General features: G+C 40.1%; 1 protein-coding gene across 12 annotated transcripts in view; it reads right to left on the bottom strand.

Annotated features, from left to right (window-relative positions):
• The window catches only part of PHLDB1 (pleckstrin homology like domain family B member 1), a 190,443-nt gene that overhangs the window by 18,848 nt on the left and 155,516 nt on the right, over positions 1-16,079 (bottom strand). For 9 of the 12 annotated variants that reach the window (XM_082273468.1, XM_082273463.1, XM_082273458.1 and 6 more), the window contains 6 exons: positions 9,485-9,676; positions 7,625-7,777; positions 6,852-6,968; positions 6,658-6,760; positions 1,886-2,162; positions 1,709-1,799 (listed from right to left, as the gene is read on the bottom strand). In XM_082273468.1, coding sequence (XP_082129594.1) covers positions 1,709-1,799; positions 1,886-2,162; positions 6,658-6,760; positions 6,852-6,968; positions 7,625-7,777; positions 9,485-9,676 — 933 coding nt within the window. The remainder of the gene's footprint in view (positions 1-1,708; positions 1,800-1,885; positions 2,163-6,657; positions 6,761-6,851; positions 6,969-7,624; positions 7,778-9,484; positions 9,677-16,079) is intronic. The other 3 variants (XM_082273464.1, XM_082273469.1, XM_082273459.1) reach the window with 3 other exon arrangements.

Raw genomic sequence — 16,079 nt, 5'->3', positions numbered from 1 at the left:
GGCAATGTAGTGCACTGGGGCCCTGCCTACACAATCACCCAAGGGAATAAAAATGCAAATTATCACACACACAGACGGGAGTCAGACTCGACTGTCCTGTGTGTGCCTGTTCTTGTGGAGGCAGACAGGCATTCCTGCAGTTGTGGGCTCCCCCTCCATGGCCCAAGTGGCCTGACAGCAGCGGAGCGCCGACAGGTGCTTGCCACCTGCTAGGTTTGGCAGCAGGATGCACAAGAGAGTTGAGACCAATGGTTGGCTGGGGCTGAGTTCCTGGGCAGGTAGGGCCCCCCGGGCAAGTGGGGCCCCCGGGCAACTGCCTAGCGTGCCCATTCGGTAAGACAGCCCTGCTCATAACCCCTTTCATCATTTGTGAAGCAGATCGCCAGCATTCTGCAGCAAAAGATAACAGTCCATATTACTATTGTACACATTCCTGGAATGAGCTCTTAAAAGTACTGGGTGCTGCAGCGACCACCAGCTGGATACTGGAGCATGCACGACAAAATGTAAATATTCTGAAGATCTGCGGTGTGCTGGTGAATAAGTCCCAACGGTTTCTTTTATTGAGGAAAGATCACATCACAAACAGAGAAATGCAATGTTTCGGAGCCTGCCGAAAGGGCCCTGCGTGGCTTCAAAACATTGTACTTCGCTGTAATATGATCTTTTAAAAAAAAGAAAAAAAAAAAATTTCGACTTAATCTTAAGATCTGTGGTTTGCTGGCAAATATTTTTAGTATTCTTTAGCAGCCACATTGTAGTATTCTTTAGCAGACACATCCTAGAAGTGGTAAAAACACAAAGTATGAGAGAGATGATGTTTATAATTATTTCAATGGAAGTGTCCAGGAGTGCAATATGTTTTCAGAGGATGTGTCAAAAGTAAATCATGCCTACTGATTACCCCTTACCATCCTTGCCCCCCTCGCTTTGCTTTCCTACACCTCCAGCCAACCGTCCTCCATAGGGTGACACTCCTGCTTATTGCGTCTCTTCTTCTTCTCTACCTTTTCTATCCTCTGAACCATGCACACAATGTATCAATCCTCCAGCCTGGACTTGACAAGTCTTGGGCTGCACAGTTAGGGGAAGCTTTTCTCTTGGGATTTAATTTACTGGTACATGGTATAGCTAGTTTTACTTCTTAGAAGACCTAGATATTGTTATTTATGTTGAAGGTAGGTTATATGTGGTTGTATGTATGTGTATATACTGAAACATTGGATGATCCTTGTGATGTCATATAGGCTGAACATTGACTATATGTTGTATTCTAAAATGTCTTACTTCTTAGCAATATGCAGCACCGTGTACACTTTACTTCTGAGACCGATCACTACTGTACGCTTCTTGATAAAACTTATAAATAAAGAATTTAATCATGCCATATCACCCTACTTTCATATAATGTCACAGAAAGTCAGACCACCCTTCTTTTCTATAATGAATGGAGAAAGTTTAGAACCCGAGCCAGGTTTTTACTGCTGTATAAAATCATGCTGGGGACCATGCCTCAATCTCTGTGTGCTCAGAGGACAAGTTGGGGAGGGGAATGGGGATCTCTGCAGCAAGCAAACAGAAGACTTTAATTTGTATTTGCACATTTTTAAAAAGTACAGCTAACTCTATTAAAATAAACTTTACATTTGTTTGATTACACTCTTCCTTCTAGACCTCCTTTCAATCACTATTTTTTGCTTTAACTTACTCTGGATTCTACAAGCCTTGCTCGTTCCGCATGGGCCTCTAGCAGCATCCTTTCCATTTCCTCAATCTTCAGCATGTCCAGACCACTAGCACTGGAATATCAAGCAAGGATGTATTAGACTTACAACAAGATGTATAATAAGCAAACTGGGCTTGAGGTGAAATCACAGAACCTCACCTTGACATATTATCGGGGGAGCATGCAGAGTTTCCTGTGGAAACACTTGTGTCTAGACTGTCTGAGCTCTCCAAGCTCAAAGTGTCATAGCCATGGGAAGGGTCATCATCGCGAGAGTTCAAAGGCCGCTGGTGATGCAGAATGGAATGATGCATGATAGGGAGATAGCCGTGATGAGGAGTTCCATGAAGAGACTCCCACTGTGACTGAGCTTCAACGACAGCTTTTTGCTTTAACTCTGCAAGGCGCTTGCGTTGTTCTTCTATTACTTGCTGTCCTGTATAGAAAGGCATGGATTACGAACAATGCCATTCCTGATCTTTATTGTATATATTACAGTACATCTTCGAGCACACAAATACTAACATGCCAACATCAACCAAGCAAATGAACCCAACTATTGTCTAGGCTACATTTCATTTTTTTTACAGTGCAATTCAGCAAGCTATTAGCTTTTCTTTACAGGACAGATTTATATTCTGTAATAGTACAATACAGCTGATAACAGTTACATATAAAACTATTCAGTGCATATACAAATGCAGACAAATCTAGCTTAAAGCTGAACTCTAGGCAGATATAACATAATAATCATTAAAAAATCATGTAATGTATTTTTTTTTTTGCGCAAGCTGTGTAAGTGGCTGAACTTGATATGGTGCCGGCCTCTTGCAGTCCCTGTTCAGCGGGGTAAGAGAGTAAGAGGAAGAAGCAGCAGAAGGAGCCAATCAGTTCAGGTACTGACCAAAAGCATGCTGATAGGATTAGAGGACAAAGAAAGATGAGCTTTTCAATGTGCTTTTACTGTCGGGTTACATATGAGGAGGGGTCCAGGGTAGTGTGTGCTCAGATGAAGGGAGTTGAATGATGCTGGCTATTAGACTGAAGACATTGTGTGATGGCATGAAGTACTCAAGAGAAGAGGTCTGGACGAAATTTGAAAATTGCAACAAAGGATGTCATTTATTATCCTTTAATGGCCTATTATTTTTTATCTTGTCATTCTTGACTAGAGTTTTGCTTTAAATAGGACTAATTTTTCTTTTAAAAGATTATAGTTGTTGCAAACAGTCCAAGCAAATCCCCATCATTTTACACTGCAATGTACAGAAGTGTCTCAGAACAAAGAGCATGCAAATCAGGCAAAAATCAAATGTGTGACCAGACAGACAGACATAAAACATAAAAGTGAATGCCATTCAAATGAGGTCACAGTCTAGCCAATTTCCATTATACATAGCACACTTCTAGGCTACCTGTGTGTTCAGGTAGGAGGGATTTTTCTGTGTCCAGGTCACCAGCTAAGTGGATACAAAGATTGCCAGTTGAGCGCAGGTTGAGAGACAAAAAAATGAGAGACAGACAAAATGTCAGGAAAAGAAGAAGAGATGTTTAAATGGTAGTGCTAACAAATGCTGTGCTTGTGCAAGTGTTCATCAACTCTATGCACATTTACAGTAACTCATTCTCTTAAAGCTCAAGACATTATGTGAACCTTATGAGAACGTTTACCCTCCATTTCATTTATTGCTCCCCTGGAGCTTAATGGACCAATTTTCATATCCACGCTACACAAAAGCACATAGCATCAATAAGACCACCACTGTAATGAAATGATTTAAGGAATATTCTGAATTATGGGTGAAAAAATGAACAAAACATAGATCCCAGGACTAAAACCCAGAATGATCTCTTGAAAGGAGGAGAGAAAACTTCCAAAATGCAAACTGTCATTTTGCTATTCTGCTGGTGTAATAGCCAATCTCATTTATTGGAAGATACAACATAGGAACATAAAGTATATACATGTGGGAAAAAACCAACTATGGGTATCTGGTTTGTCAAGTTTTTTCCTACTAATGACTGTTGCAAAATACAATTGTTTTGATGATCTCCTCCCTTTGCTGTTCTTGCTACTAAAGCCTGTCAATGTGTCAAATGTTTTCCCACTGAAATCAATGGGTTCTATAAATAACCAACAGGCAAAGCCAGTATGGGAAGCAAGGGTAGTTTATAATCAGAAGAAGTTTACTGAATTGTCAGAGAAATGTCACATCTGTCGCTTGATAAGACAGTTAATGTCAACGATAAAAGTATTTTTTTTGTTTCACTGGTAAAATGTGCATATTCTTTAAATACTAAACTCTGAATAGTGTGTTTTATTAGGTGTGTCATTCGTTTTGGTCATTTTGCTTCATAATATTTCAGTTTAAACAGTATTTTTAATAATGTTTTAAAAAGATGGGGAGTAGCAGAATAAAGTTATAGCTGCACCAGTCATACCAATGCATGCTTTGGCTTTACAATTTTAGAAGATACTATAGCTAGATAATAATTTAAGATTGCCACCTGTATAGTTCCAGTAATATGGCAAGGTCAGCACACACTAATCACTAAGTACAGCAACCACACTATAATATTGTACTTTTGCACAACATGTGTACACCCTCTTCTTGTAGCCCCTGCATTTTGTCGAAGGATAAATTCACCTTTAGTAACATGTTACACTCATATTGAGGGTGTAGCATGTAACTAAAACAGTAGCCATGCATCTCCCCCCCCCCCCCCCCACTCAATCTCTCATTGTGACAGCAAGCAAGGGATCCTCTCCCCACATCCGCTGTCATAATTTAAAAATTGCACAGCTGTGTGGGACTCCACTCACACAGCCATGTCATGAATTCACAGAGTTCTGTGAATGAATGAACTATAAGTCCTGTCTTGTGCCGCAGCAGAAGGCTTTTATTTCTTAATGAAGTGGTGAGCCCCTTCGTAGTTACCTCCTGCTCTTCAGTAACTGTCTGCCCGTATGGGAGGTGCAGACTGACAGCTGTACTGAGAGTCTGCAGGTGCAATGCTCTGTAGGAGCCTAAGAAAAAACAATGCAAATTTTTGTTTTACCTGCAAAATCATGTGCATGTATTGTTTGGTTTTACATAAGTGAACGTGGCCATTAATGCATTGTAAGACATGTACTAACAGTTTCCATAATTAAACTAAATGTTACAATGTTGTTCTAAGGACCCATATACTGTATATGCAGGGAATTAGACTGGCCATACACTGATCAAAATTTGGTTATGTTTACAGGGAGTGTTTAATTGACTTCTGTCAAAGGAACATGTATTTTCTTTTCACTCAGCCCGATGGCTGAACAAAAAAAAAACAAAAAACAAGGTGTATGACCAGCTTTATCTTTTACTAGGCTTTATCACATGTTTGGCCTCCTGCAGATGATGCTGAAATATGAGCAACTGGTTGAGCAGAGGAAGAGGAGAAGGGCATCTAGGCAAAATTGGGTACATCCAATTGTCTCTCAGAGATATTCTAAAGGGCAACTTCATGCTCTGTATTATAATTTGCGCACCTATCCTCAGAAGTTGATGTCCACCATCTTCAAGCAGCTCAAACAGGAAGTGCATAGAAGGAAGTGACTGAGGAACATTCTATGCTCTCCTCTATCGTTACAGGGCATTGTGGGACATTCTATTCCTCCTGCATGATTTTTTTAAAAATATTTTTAATGCGCCGTTTTGAGCGTTACCATAGACTTGAATGGAAGGCATGAAATGCTTCAAACTCATCCAGACTCGACATGAGGCTTCAATTTTGAAGCGAAGCAACGCGAATGCTTCATGTTTTGATAACAAGAACAGCACTGTGTGCTGCCCATAATATTGTTTGCATAGGCATTTGAGAAGCATGCAAAACGACCCTCAAACGCCTGATTTTAATGCCAGTGTGCCTTACTGTCAAAATGTTAGGGGATTCAGTAATTCAACAATCTTAACTTGTGTGCTTCCTCCCTTGTATGCATATGTTGAATTATCCAATAAAATAAGTTTCATATCATGTCTACTAAATTGGAAGTGACATTTTCTGTAGCCATACAAATATTTATCTGGTACTTGGGGGTTGCATTGATGTATGCTATATTTGCAAAGTAATTTTTCCCTCGCCTTCTAAAGATGTCACCACCTTGCAAAATACAAACCGAGAACCAACAAGCAAGAGGGATATCACTGCTGCAGTATTGATTTATCCTTGAATACCCTTTTGCTGCTTTGTCTGTGTGTGTCCAGACTGCATGTTTTCTCACTGTATGTGTTTGTCTATGCCCTGTGTGCGCTTTTTGGGTTTTCTTTCTATTCCAATTTTTTACCACAAAATAAATAAGTGGTTTTATAAACTGCGTGCTGTCCCTGTAAATGCTGTTGGTTTTTAATCTGTGTACTCTGTCTGCATTTTCTCCAATTGTGTATGGTCTTTCCACATGCCATGTGTGCTACAATTGTGCATGCTTTGTCTGTGTGTGTGTGCGCACGCTATGTCTAAGCATGTGTGCTCTGTTTGCTGTAAGTTTGGGTGGCCCACTGCCTTCACTTTCTGAGTGTGCTGTCACTCCAAGCTCTGTGTGCTAAAGTGAGTGCCCAAGAGGAAGAGAGAAGCAGCCACAAAGGATGAAAAATAGGGTGGAAGAGGAAGAGGGGTGTAACAATGAGACCACAAAAAAAAAAATATGGTCATGATCCGAGAGTCCCTGAGAGTGTAAAGGTAAATGTGCATAGGAAACATCCAATACAATGGACAAATAACAGATGGTGTCCTTCTGCAAAGGAAAGCAGAGAGGGAGGAATGCAGTACGGAGGATGGGAGCAGAGAGGGAGAGGGAGCATGCTTGCTGAGGATGTAAAGTTGAATGTGTACAAGAACCTTCCAGTGCTGATGGCAGGAAATATTTTACTCGATGCAGCTGGAAAAGATTCTGTCACCTTTTTGCAGTAGTGCTTGTTGCCTCTTACTCTGAATGTCCTGCAGAGTGACCGCCAATCCACGGGAAAGACTTCCTGAGCCATTTGGTGTCAAAGGTGCACTCTAAAGAGAAGAAGAGACAAGTAAGAAAACAAGTTATTCAAAAGTGCTTTTTTTTTTTTATTAAGTAAACACAGGTACTTTATTTGCTTACCTTTGGTGAAACACTTCTTCCCAAAGTAGAAACTGAGAAGTGGGAAGAAGCTGGAGAAACCGTTTTCATCCTTGGCAGTGTTCTGCCACCTTCGATTTCTGTTCGAGACAAAGAAATCTAACAGAAAAGGTATGTTAATTGTCTATTTGCATGACAAATGGTCAAACATTTACAGACTGAATTAACTTAAAGCTGAAATTTGGGTTTAAAAAAGATGGTCTTAATACAGGAAGCATGTGTATTCTTACGTGAAACCTGGTATCCTTTGGGCATTCACTTCAAAATTTTTGCAGCACTTTGTCTAAGAAAGAGCTTCCTATATTGCAGACCAGTCACTGCTTTTCTCGCTCCTTGCTCAGGTTGACTGGTCTTGTCTCTGCCCACTTTCTGTAATTTTTTAGCAGGCAGCCTGTAGTAGGTGGACCTGCTGTGTACCTCCCACAGCTCTCCTTTCTAGATATCACCACTACTTTTACAAAGTGCACATGAAGTGGGTTCATATCCTTTGTGAATATTGAGAAATTTATTTAAAATTTTAAGTTTTCGTGGCCAGAGTTCAGCTTTAAAAATTAATTCACACATGAACAATTTATTTTTCAGTTTACCATAGAAGACTATTATTATAATTTCAAACACTTCATAAACATGCTTCTATTACCTATGACTATATTTGTAAAAATGTCAGCTAATATTTTAAAAATTGATATTCCTTCTTGATTAGGATTTAGTTTGACACGCAGACGGGACGGAATGGGTGGGTGGGGGTTAATTACCTGCTGGGCCTTACGAGATGCATGAGACTTAGCAGGAAGGGGAGGTGGGGAGGAAGAAACAGTGGTGGAGGGAACAGATGCAAATTCTTGATACCAGTCTGTCAGAGGAGGAAGAATGGGTGCAGAGTGACCCTCGTTAATCTGTGAATTCACCTGATGTTGTGGAAAAGAGAAAGTAAGCAGTAAAAAAAGCACATGAGAATGAAGCATGAAGTAAAAAAGTGTAACAAATAAAAAAAAAAGTAGCGTCACCCATAAGAGTTGTATCAAGAAGATAAGTTATTACATACCAGACAACTATTTGTTATAGCTTTGGATATCAACCAAAAAGCTCAGTCTTATTAACTACAGCTCTGTCTTATCCAAGCACACCTAATAGTTGCTGTAAACAATATGTGGTCCGCAGGCATCTGTTCAGGGCAAAGCTTCTAAAACACAAATGTTCACATTGTATGACCATTCATGTTTAAGCAATCGAAAAGGTAGAGGTGGTGAGCTGCAGACACCTATGATGCTGTGGTGTCTGGGGTAAAACAACAGTGATCAGGCAACGTTTTCTAATCTCTCTATTCCGTTTGATGAGTTTTGGATGGCCAATTCTGGAAGTGTCCTACTGATTTTACATATTCAAGGTAGACCTGAAGAAGTAGAAAAATCTCTTTAAAGCTAACAATAGACATGAGATGACAGCCATACAATCAGGCCATTCTCAGCACGATGGGGAAACCATCAAATCTATGGAGGCCTATAAGCCAAATATTCAGCTGCAGTGGGAGCAATCAATCAGGCAGATTAGAAAACCTGACCCTAGTCACTCTTGTTCCCCCAATGGGATTAGTGGTGGCAGCAGCGCCAACCAGCAGTGTTCATCCCCCTTCCATCTCCATTGACATAGAAATGCCTAGCAGTAGCATCTAAGATGGTCAGAGTGTGATTGCAGGTTTTACTGACCCTGGAAGCCTAAAGCTGGCCATACATTATTCAGTTGTGGGCTGATCAAAAAAAACTGAATGGATTGCCTCATCTACTCATTCAGGGAGAAAAGGGAAATCCTCCCTGCAGTGCTATTGTATTCGGACAGTGGGACTACTTCGCAGTCAAAATATACTGATCAGCGCTGCAGCTAATTGGCTGCATGCCCTGATCAAACATGAACTTTCCAGTTGTCCCGTTTGGAAATAGTCAATCGCTATATCAATGCCTCTTGAAAAGGAAAGGTCATAGATGAATCAAAAATTTGGCCAGTCCCTCCTGAACAGGATGAATTTTGACCCATCCATGGTTAGGTTAAATCTGACCATAGCCTTTAGGCCTCATGCACACTAGATGTGATAAAAAAAGGCAGTAGCGCTAGCTGTAAAAAGCTGTAGCTTTAGAATTAGTTTTTTTTTTAAGTTTTTGCAGTAGCGTTTTTCAGCTGTAGTGGTTTTTTAGCTTTTTTTTTTTTTTTTTTAGCGAAAGTGTACTCCCACAAAAGCACATGCCTCAAAAATGCAGAATAGACGCGTTTTTCAGCTTTTATCAGTTAGTGTGTTTTTACAGCTGAAAATTTCCTCTCCCAGACAGAAAATGCCTCTGCCAAAAACTGCTGATAACAGCCTATGTGTGCATGGACACACAGGATAACATATTGGGAAGTTTATTGGCTGCTGAAAAAAAGGTCTGTTGCCAAAAACAGCAGCTGTAAAAATGTCCAGTGTGCATGAGGCCTTACAGTTTATCTTCTGATATACAATGAAGATTTGACTAAACAATGACAGGTAAACTATGTTTGCACACCTGTTGAAACAGAATCTCAGGCACAATGCAAGATCATAAATATAAGATAAAATAAAGATAGCTTTATGGTAGTGAACCAACCTCCAGCGAGATGGAGGGAGAAGAGGGAGAAGAGGAGGATGATGAAGAGCAGTGATGAATAGAAGAGGGATCTTCACAGGATTGAGCATTAGGGTTTGGTTTTGCATCAAAACCTTCAGAAGGAAGAGCACTATTGGTAGTGCCTGGCACCATGTTTCCCAGTATATCATGAAGTTGATCTAAGGTGATGTACTAAAGAAAATAATACATTGCACAGCTTTTTAGTAAGTCATGAACATTAGCCAACAGGCAAAATATGACTCCAAAAGATGAAATCACAGTTAGCCAACAATCAATGTATAATAGTAAAATGCAAACTAACCCAAAACATAGTAGAACAGGCTGCACCCAACTCCGCATTTAATTTGCCGTACCTCTCTGATGGAACTGCCCCATCCACAGTTTACTGTCTAAATTGCCTAACTGCCAATCAACAAGATAATAATTTCACATGAAATAGCACCTGAATTTCATCTCTTCTAAGACAAACAACTAAAATCAAAGTGTTTTTCTTTTTAGTAGTTTACCCAAACCGAGATAGACCCACACACTCAGCAGTAACATGAGTTGAAGTGCAGGGAGGCTTGCAACAATGAGCACATGCTGTGCACAAGTAACAGGCTTTTTTTTTATTAGTATACAGTTAATCTACTTGAATTTAATAGTTCAGATTTGGTTAATGAAGGGGAGATGCCCACCAGTAGCTTTGTGGCACCTCTGACCCAATACCTGGCCTCCAGACACTTTAGAAGTAAGCCAAACTCATTTACAGACAACCAGAGGCCTTGTTGCATACCACTGGTGCTTTATTAACTTTTATATAACTTGAGGCTTGTGCTAAATCTTAGTTATAAAACATGTTCATGGAGGCCAGTTTTTCTTTATTCAAACCATTTTGGTGTCCTCCAACTATTATATGACAGATGATTTTCATTTGCTTGCCTTTTAAATATGTACATTATAGTAAGTTTTGCTTAGAAGTACATTGTTCTGTTAGGCAGTGTAATTATACAGGTTGGAAATGTATACTTTTACTAGCTGTGTCCATATTCCTTGGCCAGTGATTTTCTGGCCAGAAAGTTGGAAATAGCAGCTCCAATACTTCTATCTTAATAGTTTGCATTTAAAGCATTTCCAAACCCAAGAACAAAATGTAAAATATTGCAGCCTACCAGTCCTGAGATGTGGTTGTTGCATGGTTTTTCTTTTTCATTTTTTTCTAGGTAGAGAAATTAAATGTTGATCCTGCCAGAATTCCAGTGTTCTTGCAAATTCCGGTTTACTGAACTGATATCTCAGTGTTATCAGTCTTCCCAAATGTCTTTTGGGAACTAGAGAACACCTCCTGCCTAAGCAGTAGAGGTGAGGTGTTTGTAGTCCAAATCAGGAGAGCAGCCTAGGGTGGTAACTCTGCTTCTTCATAGATACAGTACAGTGACTGAGCATTCCCTAGGACAGATGATGTGTTTCTGGCAGGATCATCAAGTGAAAATAAAGAAAAAAAATATATATCTAAATAAAAAACTAACTGAGATACCACTGTTAGGGACTGGTAAGATGCAATATACGAGGGTTCTTCAAAAAGTTTCAGTATTTTTTTAATAGGTTTCGCAGCCATCATCACCACAGCGTGACAACTCTTATACTAAACTGCAAGGTTAGCCAGCTTGCCAGAAAGACTAGTCACCGGACACTCTCAGACAAGACCAATTACTACTCCTCCCTCTCTCACCGTTTCCAACTAAAATATAAAAGTGCGGAAACTTTTTGAAGACCCCTCGTATTAAAATTCTGTTCTTGGGTTCAGATCCACATTAGATTACTGTTAATGGGATCCACGTGGCAATAAAGCTGGGGCACACATGGAAGGAGGGCATGTTTGTGTTCTTTCCTTCTGATGTCATGTCTGGGACATTTTATTTCCTACCCCTTCTCTTTGTAATAGTCCGCTTCTTTATCAATCATGATATTACATTTGTGGGGGTAGCGAAAGAAACAGCATAACGGCAACTGATTCCTAATGACTTTAAAGCAGTGTGGGCACAAGTGTTTGGTTTACTAGGTTAAATCCTTTGTAGGTTAGTAGTGTTATGGCACTTTTCCACTGCAAGTACCGGCTAGTACCGGCTCGGCTCTACTCGCCCCTGCTTGGCCTGGTTTGCTTTTCCACTGCTGGTACCGCATGGTATAGGGTCGGAACGGTTCGGTACGGTACGGTATAGGTTTGCTTTTCCACTAAAGCAGTACTAAAGTTAAGTGGGTGGGATAACAACGGGGTGGGTGGGATTCTCTGACCAATCAGTGGCTAGTAGTGACTGCATGCAAAGGATTGTGGGATATGGTACCAGTTTGGTACCTGTTGGAACCACAATTGAGTAGGTACTGTTTTTTCAGGGCCGTACCGTACCGTACCGTTCGGTTCCATGCAGTGGAAAAGCAAACCTATACCGTACCGTACCGACCCTATACCATGCGGTACCGCAGTGGAAAAGCACAAAAGGGTGCCGAACCGGTACGGTTCCATGCAGTGGAAAAGCGCCATTAGAAACTTGCTGAAAGGAAGAGAGAGCAGAAAGATAAGCTCATCATTCTGCTGCTGCTCTTTCACTGCCAGGCACAGGCTGGAGACGGAGGTGACCTGGTTATACTGCTTAACAGCTGGTCACCAGGCTGGTTGTGCTGTCTGTAAAGACTTCTCTAAATCTCAGGGCAAAAATACAAATCCTTTGTCATGCAAAATGGCTCCTGTATATATATTTCAGTGATGTATTTAGTGGCCTGTCTGAGGTTCAGCTTTAAGCAGTTCTCTGGGTAACAAAAGCTAAATGTTCTGCTAACATTACACAGCTCATATACTGCAACCATCATATCCCTTCTTACTGAAAAATGCGTGCTTGCTATAAAACTACATAATATGCAAAACAAAAATCTATAGTAAATAAGTTGTAAGTTTTTTTTTTTTTAAACTAAATGTAATAGGACCATAGAGTAAATATACAAACTAAAGCCCTGTACATACCAGTTGCAGGGAACATATTTAGATTACTATTTTTATTACACACTGACTGCAGGTTTTGCTTGAGTCGGCAGCAGGGATCACAGATGTCAGCCATGGGCATACCTGGCAGTAGACAATGATAGGTTCCCCGAATATATGAGCATTCAGAGAACACTATTGTCACTTAGAACTGGCAGCTATGGTCACAGTACAACTCTATATGCCTGTATCTCAAATAAAACCTGCCTTCAGAATACCAAGAATACAGCTCCCCTGAACAGGTGTGGACTTGCGCAAGTATATGATTAAGACAAATACTAAATACAATTCACCTTAAAACAGGGGTGTTCAACCTGGGGCCCAAGACGACTATGGCCCAACACAAAATTATAAACTTACTTAAAACTGCTGATTTTTTGGGTTTTTTTTTTTTTTAAATGTATTTACACTTAGCCAACACATGCAGCCAAAGAATAATTTGACAGTGTCTCTTTACTGGACTTTTACAAGTTTTATCTTCCCAAAGAAAAATACCCCACTCTTCACAATCACGCCTTATTCGTGTCAGCAGTTTTCGGCAGCACCTATACTTGTGAGAAACTATTTTCAAGAGTGAAGCACGCAAAGGGCAAAATTAGAGCCAAAATATCAGATGAGCACCTTGAGAATTCATTGAGATTTGCTACTACATCCATCGAGCCAGATATTGATGTGTTCGTTTATCAAAAACAGTGTTATATCCCACTAGTTTTATGTTGCCCTCTCTTAATTTTATAATAAAAAATATTACAAAAAATGTGAAGTGTTATTACTCAGATAGGTACATTAACCATATCAGTGATCGTTAACTTGTGATCTGCCCGACTTTTTCTGCTTATCAGCTATCCTTATTGTTTGTGTATTTTATGTGTGGCCCAAGACAATTCTTCTTCTTCCAATGTGGCCCAGGAAGGTCAAAAAGGTTGGACACCCCTGTCTTACAACCTCACATGGAATTATTAAATAGTAAATGAGATATTGTACCTCCGAGTCAAATATGACAGGGTGAAACGTAAGAGTGGAAGATGAAGCATTGTACAAGCAGAGGGCATCAGCAAGGGACAGGTATTCCTAAAAGCAAGGGAGGAAGAGGAAAGCCAGGGAAAACAGAAACATGGAAAACAAACAAACATGGCAGGAGGAAAAAGGCTAAAATAGGGCAATGCAGAAGCAGCAGGGAGATTTTGGCCTGGGCTCAAAATCTCATAATTTATTGCTCTATTAGGGCAGATATTCTGCAATAAATACAGCATATACATATGTGTTAGGGTAAATCTCCAGGCAATTATTTTTCATAGTAAGGAAGGGTTAATAGCTCTGTCCAGGTTTAATTTCAGTCAGTGTCCTACTATTGGGGAGATTTTCCTCTCATTTTATGCCTAGCTGACACTCAATACAAAATTAGGGGAAAGGGTGACATCGTGACAGGAAAACACACATAGCAAAAGTTATTACAGGAAGTGTCTATCTTCCGAATCTTAGATATGAGAATACCAATTTGAATGGATCACTTTTTTCCTGTAGGCAAGTAAGAATCCAACTAAGGGTACATTTTAATGCCTCCCATTGTATTGATCCATTCTAATAATTTTGAGACATCATCTTGGGCATGGTCAATGCAGTAGCCAGAGTTTGCTTTTTGGGGTTTACAAAGAGGGTCCAAAAATGTAATTCAGTTTCCATGTGCATGAACTCTGTGCCCCATGATCTAAAGAAAAAGATTTAAGGGCATTACTATGATTAAAAGTAGAGAAGACATTATGGGGGTCATTTACAAAAAACTGGAGAGTGCAAAATCTGGTGCAGCTCTGCATAGAAACCAATCATCTTCCATGTCTTACTGTCAAAGCTTAACTGAACAAGCTGAAGTTAGAAGCTGATCTGAGTGCAGAAGTTTTAGTAAATCTGCTACTATGGGACTAGAAGTGTTGGATGCTGAGGTTGCCATGAATAAATTTAGCCATGCATAGCTTGGTTTTCTTTTGTACAATCATTGGGCAGAATAAAAGAAAATAAAATGGATTCCTCCATTCATGCTAACAGCAAGAAATATTTTCTACCAGCTATTGTTTTCAGGCAGCCACAGCACCAATGGTTGCTTTAATATTTGAACAACCATTGCATCTTATAGGATGTAGTCACAGTTTGGCCAAATACTTTAGACCTGGCTTAGTGGCTGCAGGGCCACCCACCTCAAATTTGGCTGATTCAGCATTAACTGGCTAAAATTTGAGCCATCTATGGTTAACCTAAGACTTACCAGTAATTCCACCCTGAAATCTTTCAGGACAGCAAAGGAGAGCGTGTGTAAGAAATAAACATGTCACCAATACAAAGTCCTAAGAACTGGCTATTACCATAAGTAAAAACACTAAAAACACTGAAAGCAACAACTTGGGCCTGGATATTGACAATGAGACTTTGATATATACCACCTTGTAGGAACTCCAGCGATGAGGCTGTATCTGAAATTCTCTCTCCCTGTAACACCCACAAACAAAATACTTTTTAAACTTTTATATAAATGAAATGCTGCTGGTTTGAGGGAAGCCCCATTAGAACACAGAGGAAACGGTCTATATTTAAGGACCACCCAGCTTCTGATATTTTCCACTAAGGTAATCACCAGAATATACATGTTGCCCTTGAAGTAACTGGCAGAAATAAAAGCCAAGTTCGTTTTGCCCCACAAAGGGATCTTCCATCACAAAAGCTGAGTTTTCTGAAAGAATCTGACAATGACAGCATCTGCAGTCTAAAAAGGGAAGAAACTCAGACTAGAAATTAAATTTTACAGCAAAAACCTTTGTGGGTTTTATTCTGCCAACATAAACAAAAATATTAAACGTGGATGCTGGTACATCATGGACAACTATTACATCCTTGCAGATTTTTCTGGACTTTCAGATCTACTCTGGGAAGCATGGGCCAGAAAAACTCAATTTTAGGCCCACACCTAACCCCATGTACCTCATGAATACCAGAGCCGCAGGTCAAAGCTCCTGGAGACAAGATGCTACTCCAGCTTGGGAAAGCATCTGGCGTCATCAAGAAAGAGGTCCCTGCAGAACTAGCCACTGGTCTTTCTAGGAGTATCAGTCCCCAGTCCTAGTTCTTGCCAAGCTCTAAAGGGGAAAGGACCTAGAGACCAATCATCACATAATCAGGAAGAGAATGAAGGATGCAAGAGCAGGACAACTCAAATAAGAGTGAACTTCCTCCAAATATTAAAAGCGATCCAATTAATTCCCCACAAAAGAAAACGCTAAAGCTCAGCAGCCAGTCATAAGGATCTATTTTTGAAGTTTTGTGGATAAGGGTGGTTCCAATTAAGTTACTCACTCTCCTGTGCTGCCCTGGAAGGAAGGTAACAAGAGCACTGCACATGCAACACTGAATTAAAGCTGGGCGACTGGACCAACGTCTGCATAAAATGTAGTGTTATATGTGTGTAAAATTTTAAATTTTTTCTGCTAGTCTACAGCAAAAAATAATTATAATTATAGAGAAGGAAGGCATCATCTGGCTCTTTTTCAAGATGTGTGGTTAACCATTAGC

Source organism: Pelophylax lessonae, assembly GCF_965119305.1.
Source record: "Pelophylax lessonae genome assembly, chromosome: 12".
NCBI classification, from domain to species: Eukaryota; Metazoa; Chordata; class Amphibia; order Anura; family Ranidae; genus Pelophylax; species Pelophylax lessonae.
Note: the sequence above shows the minus strand (reverse complement) of the source record. Positions and strands in the feature narration are given on the sequence as shown.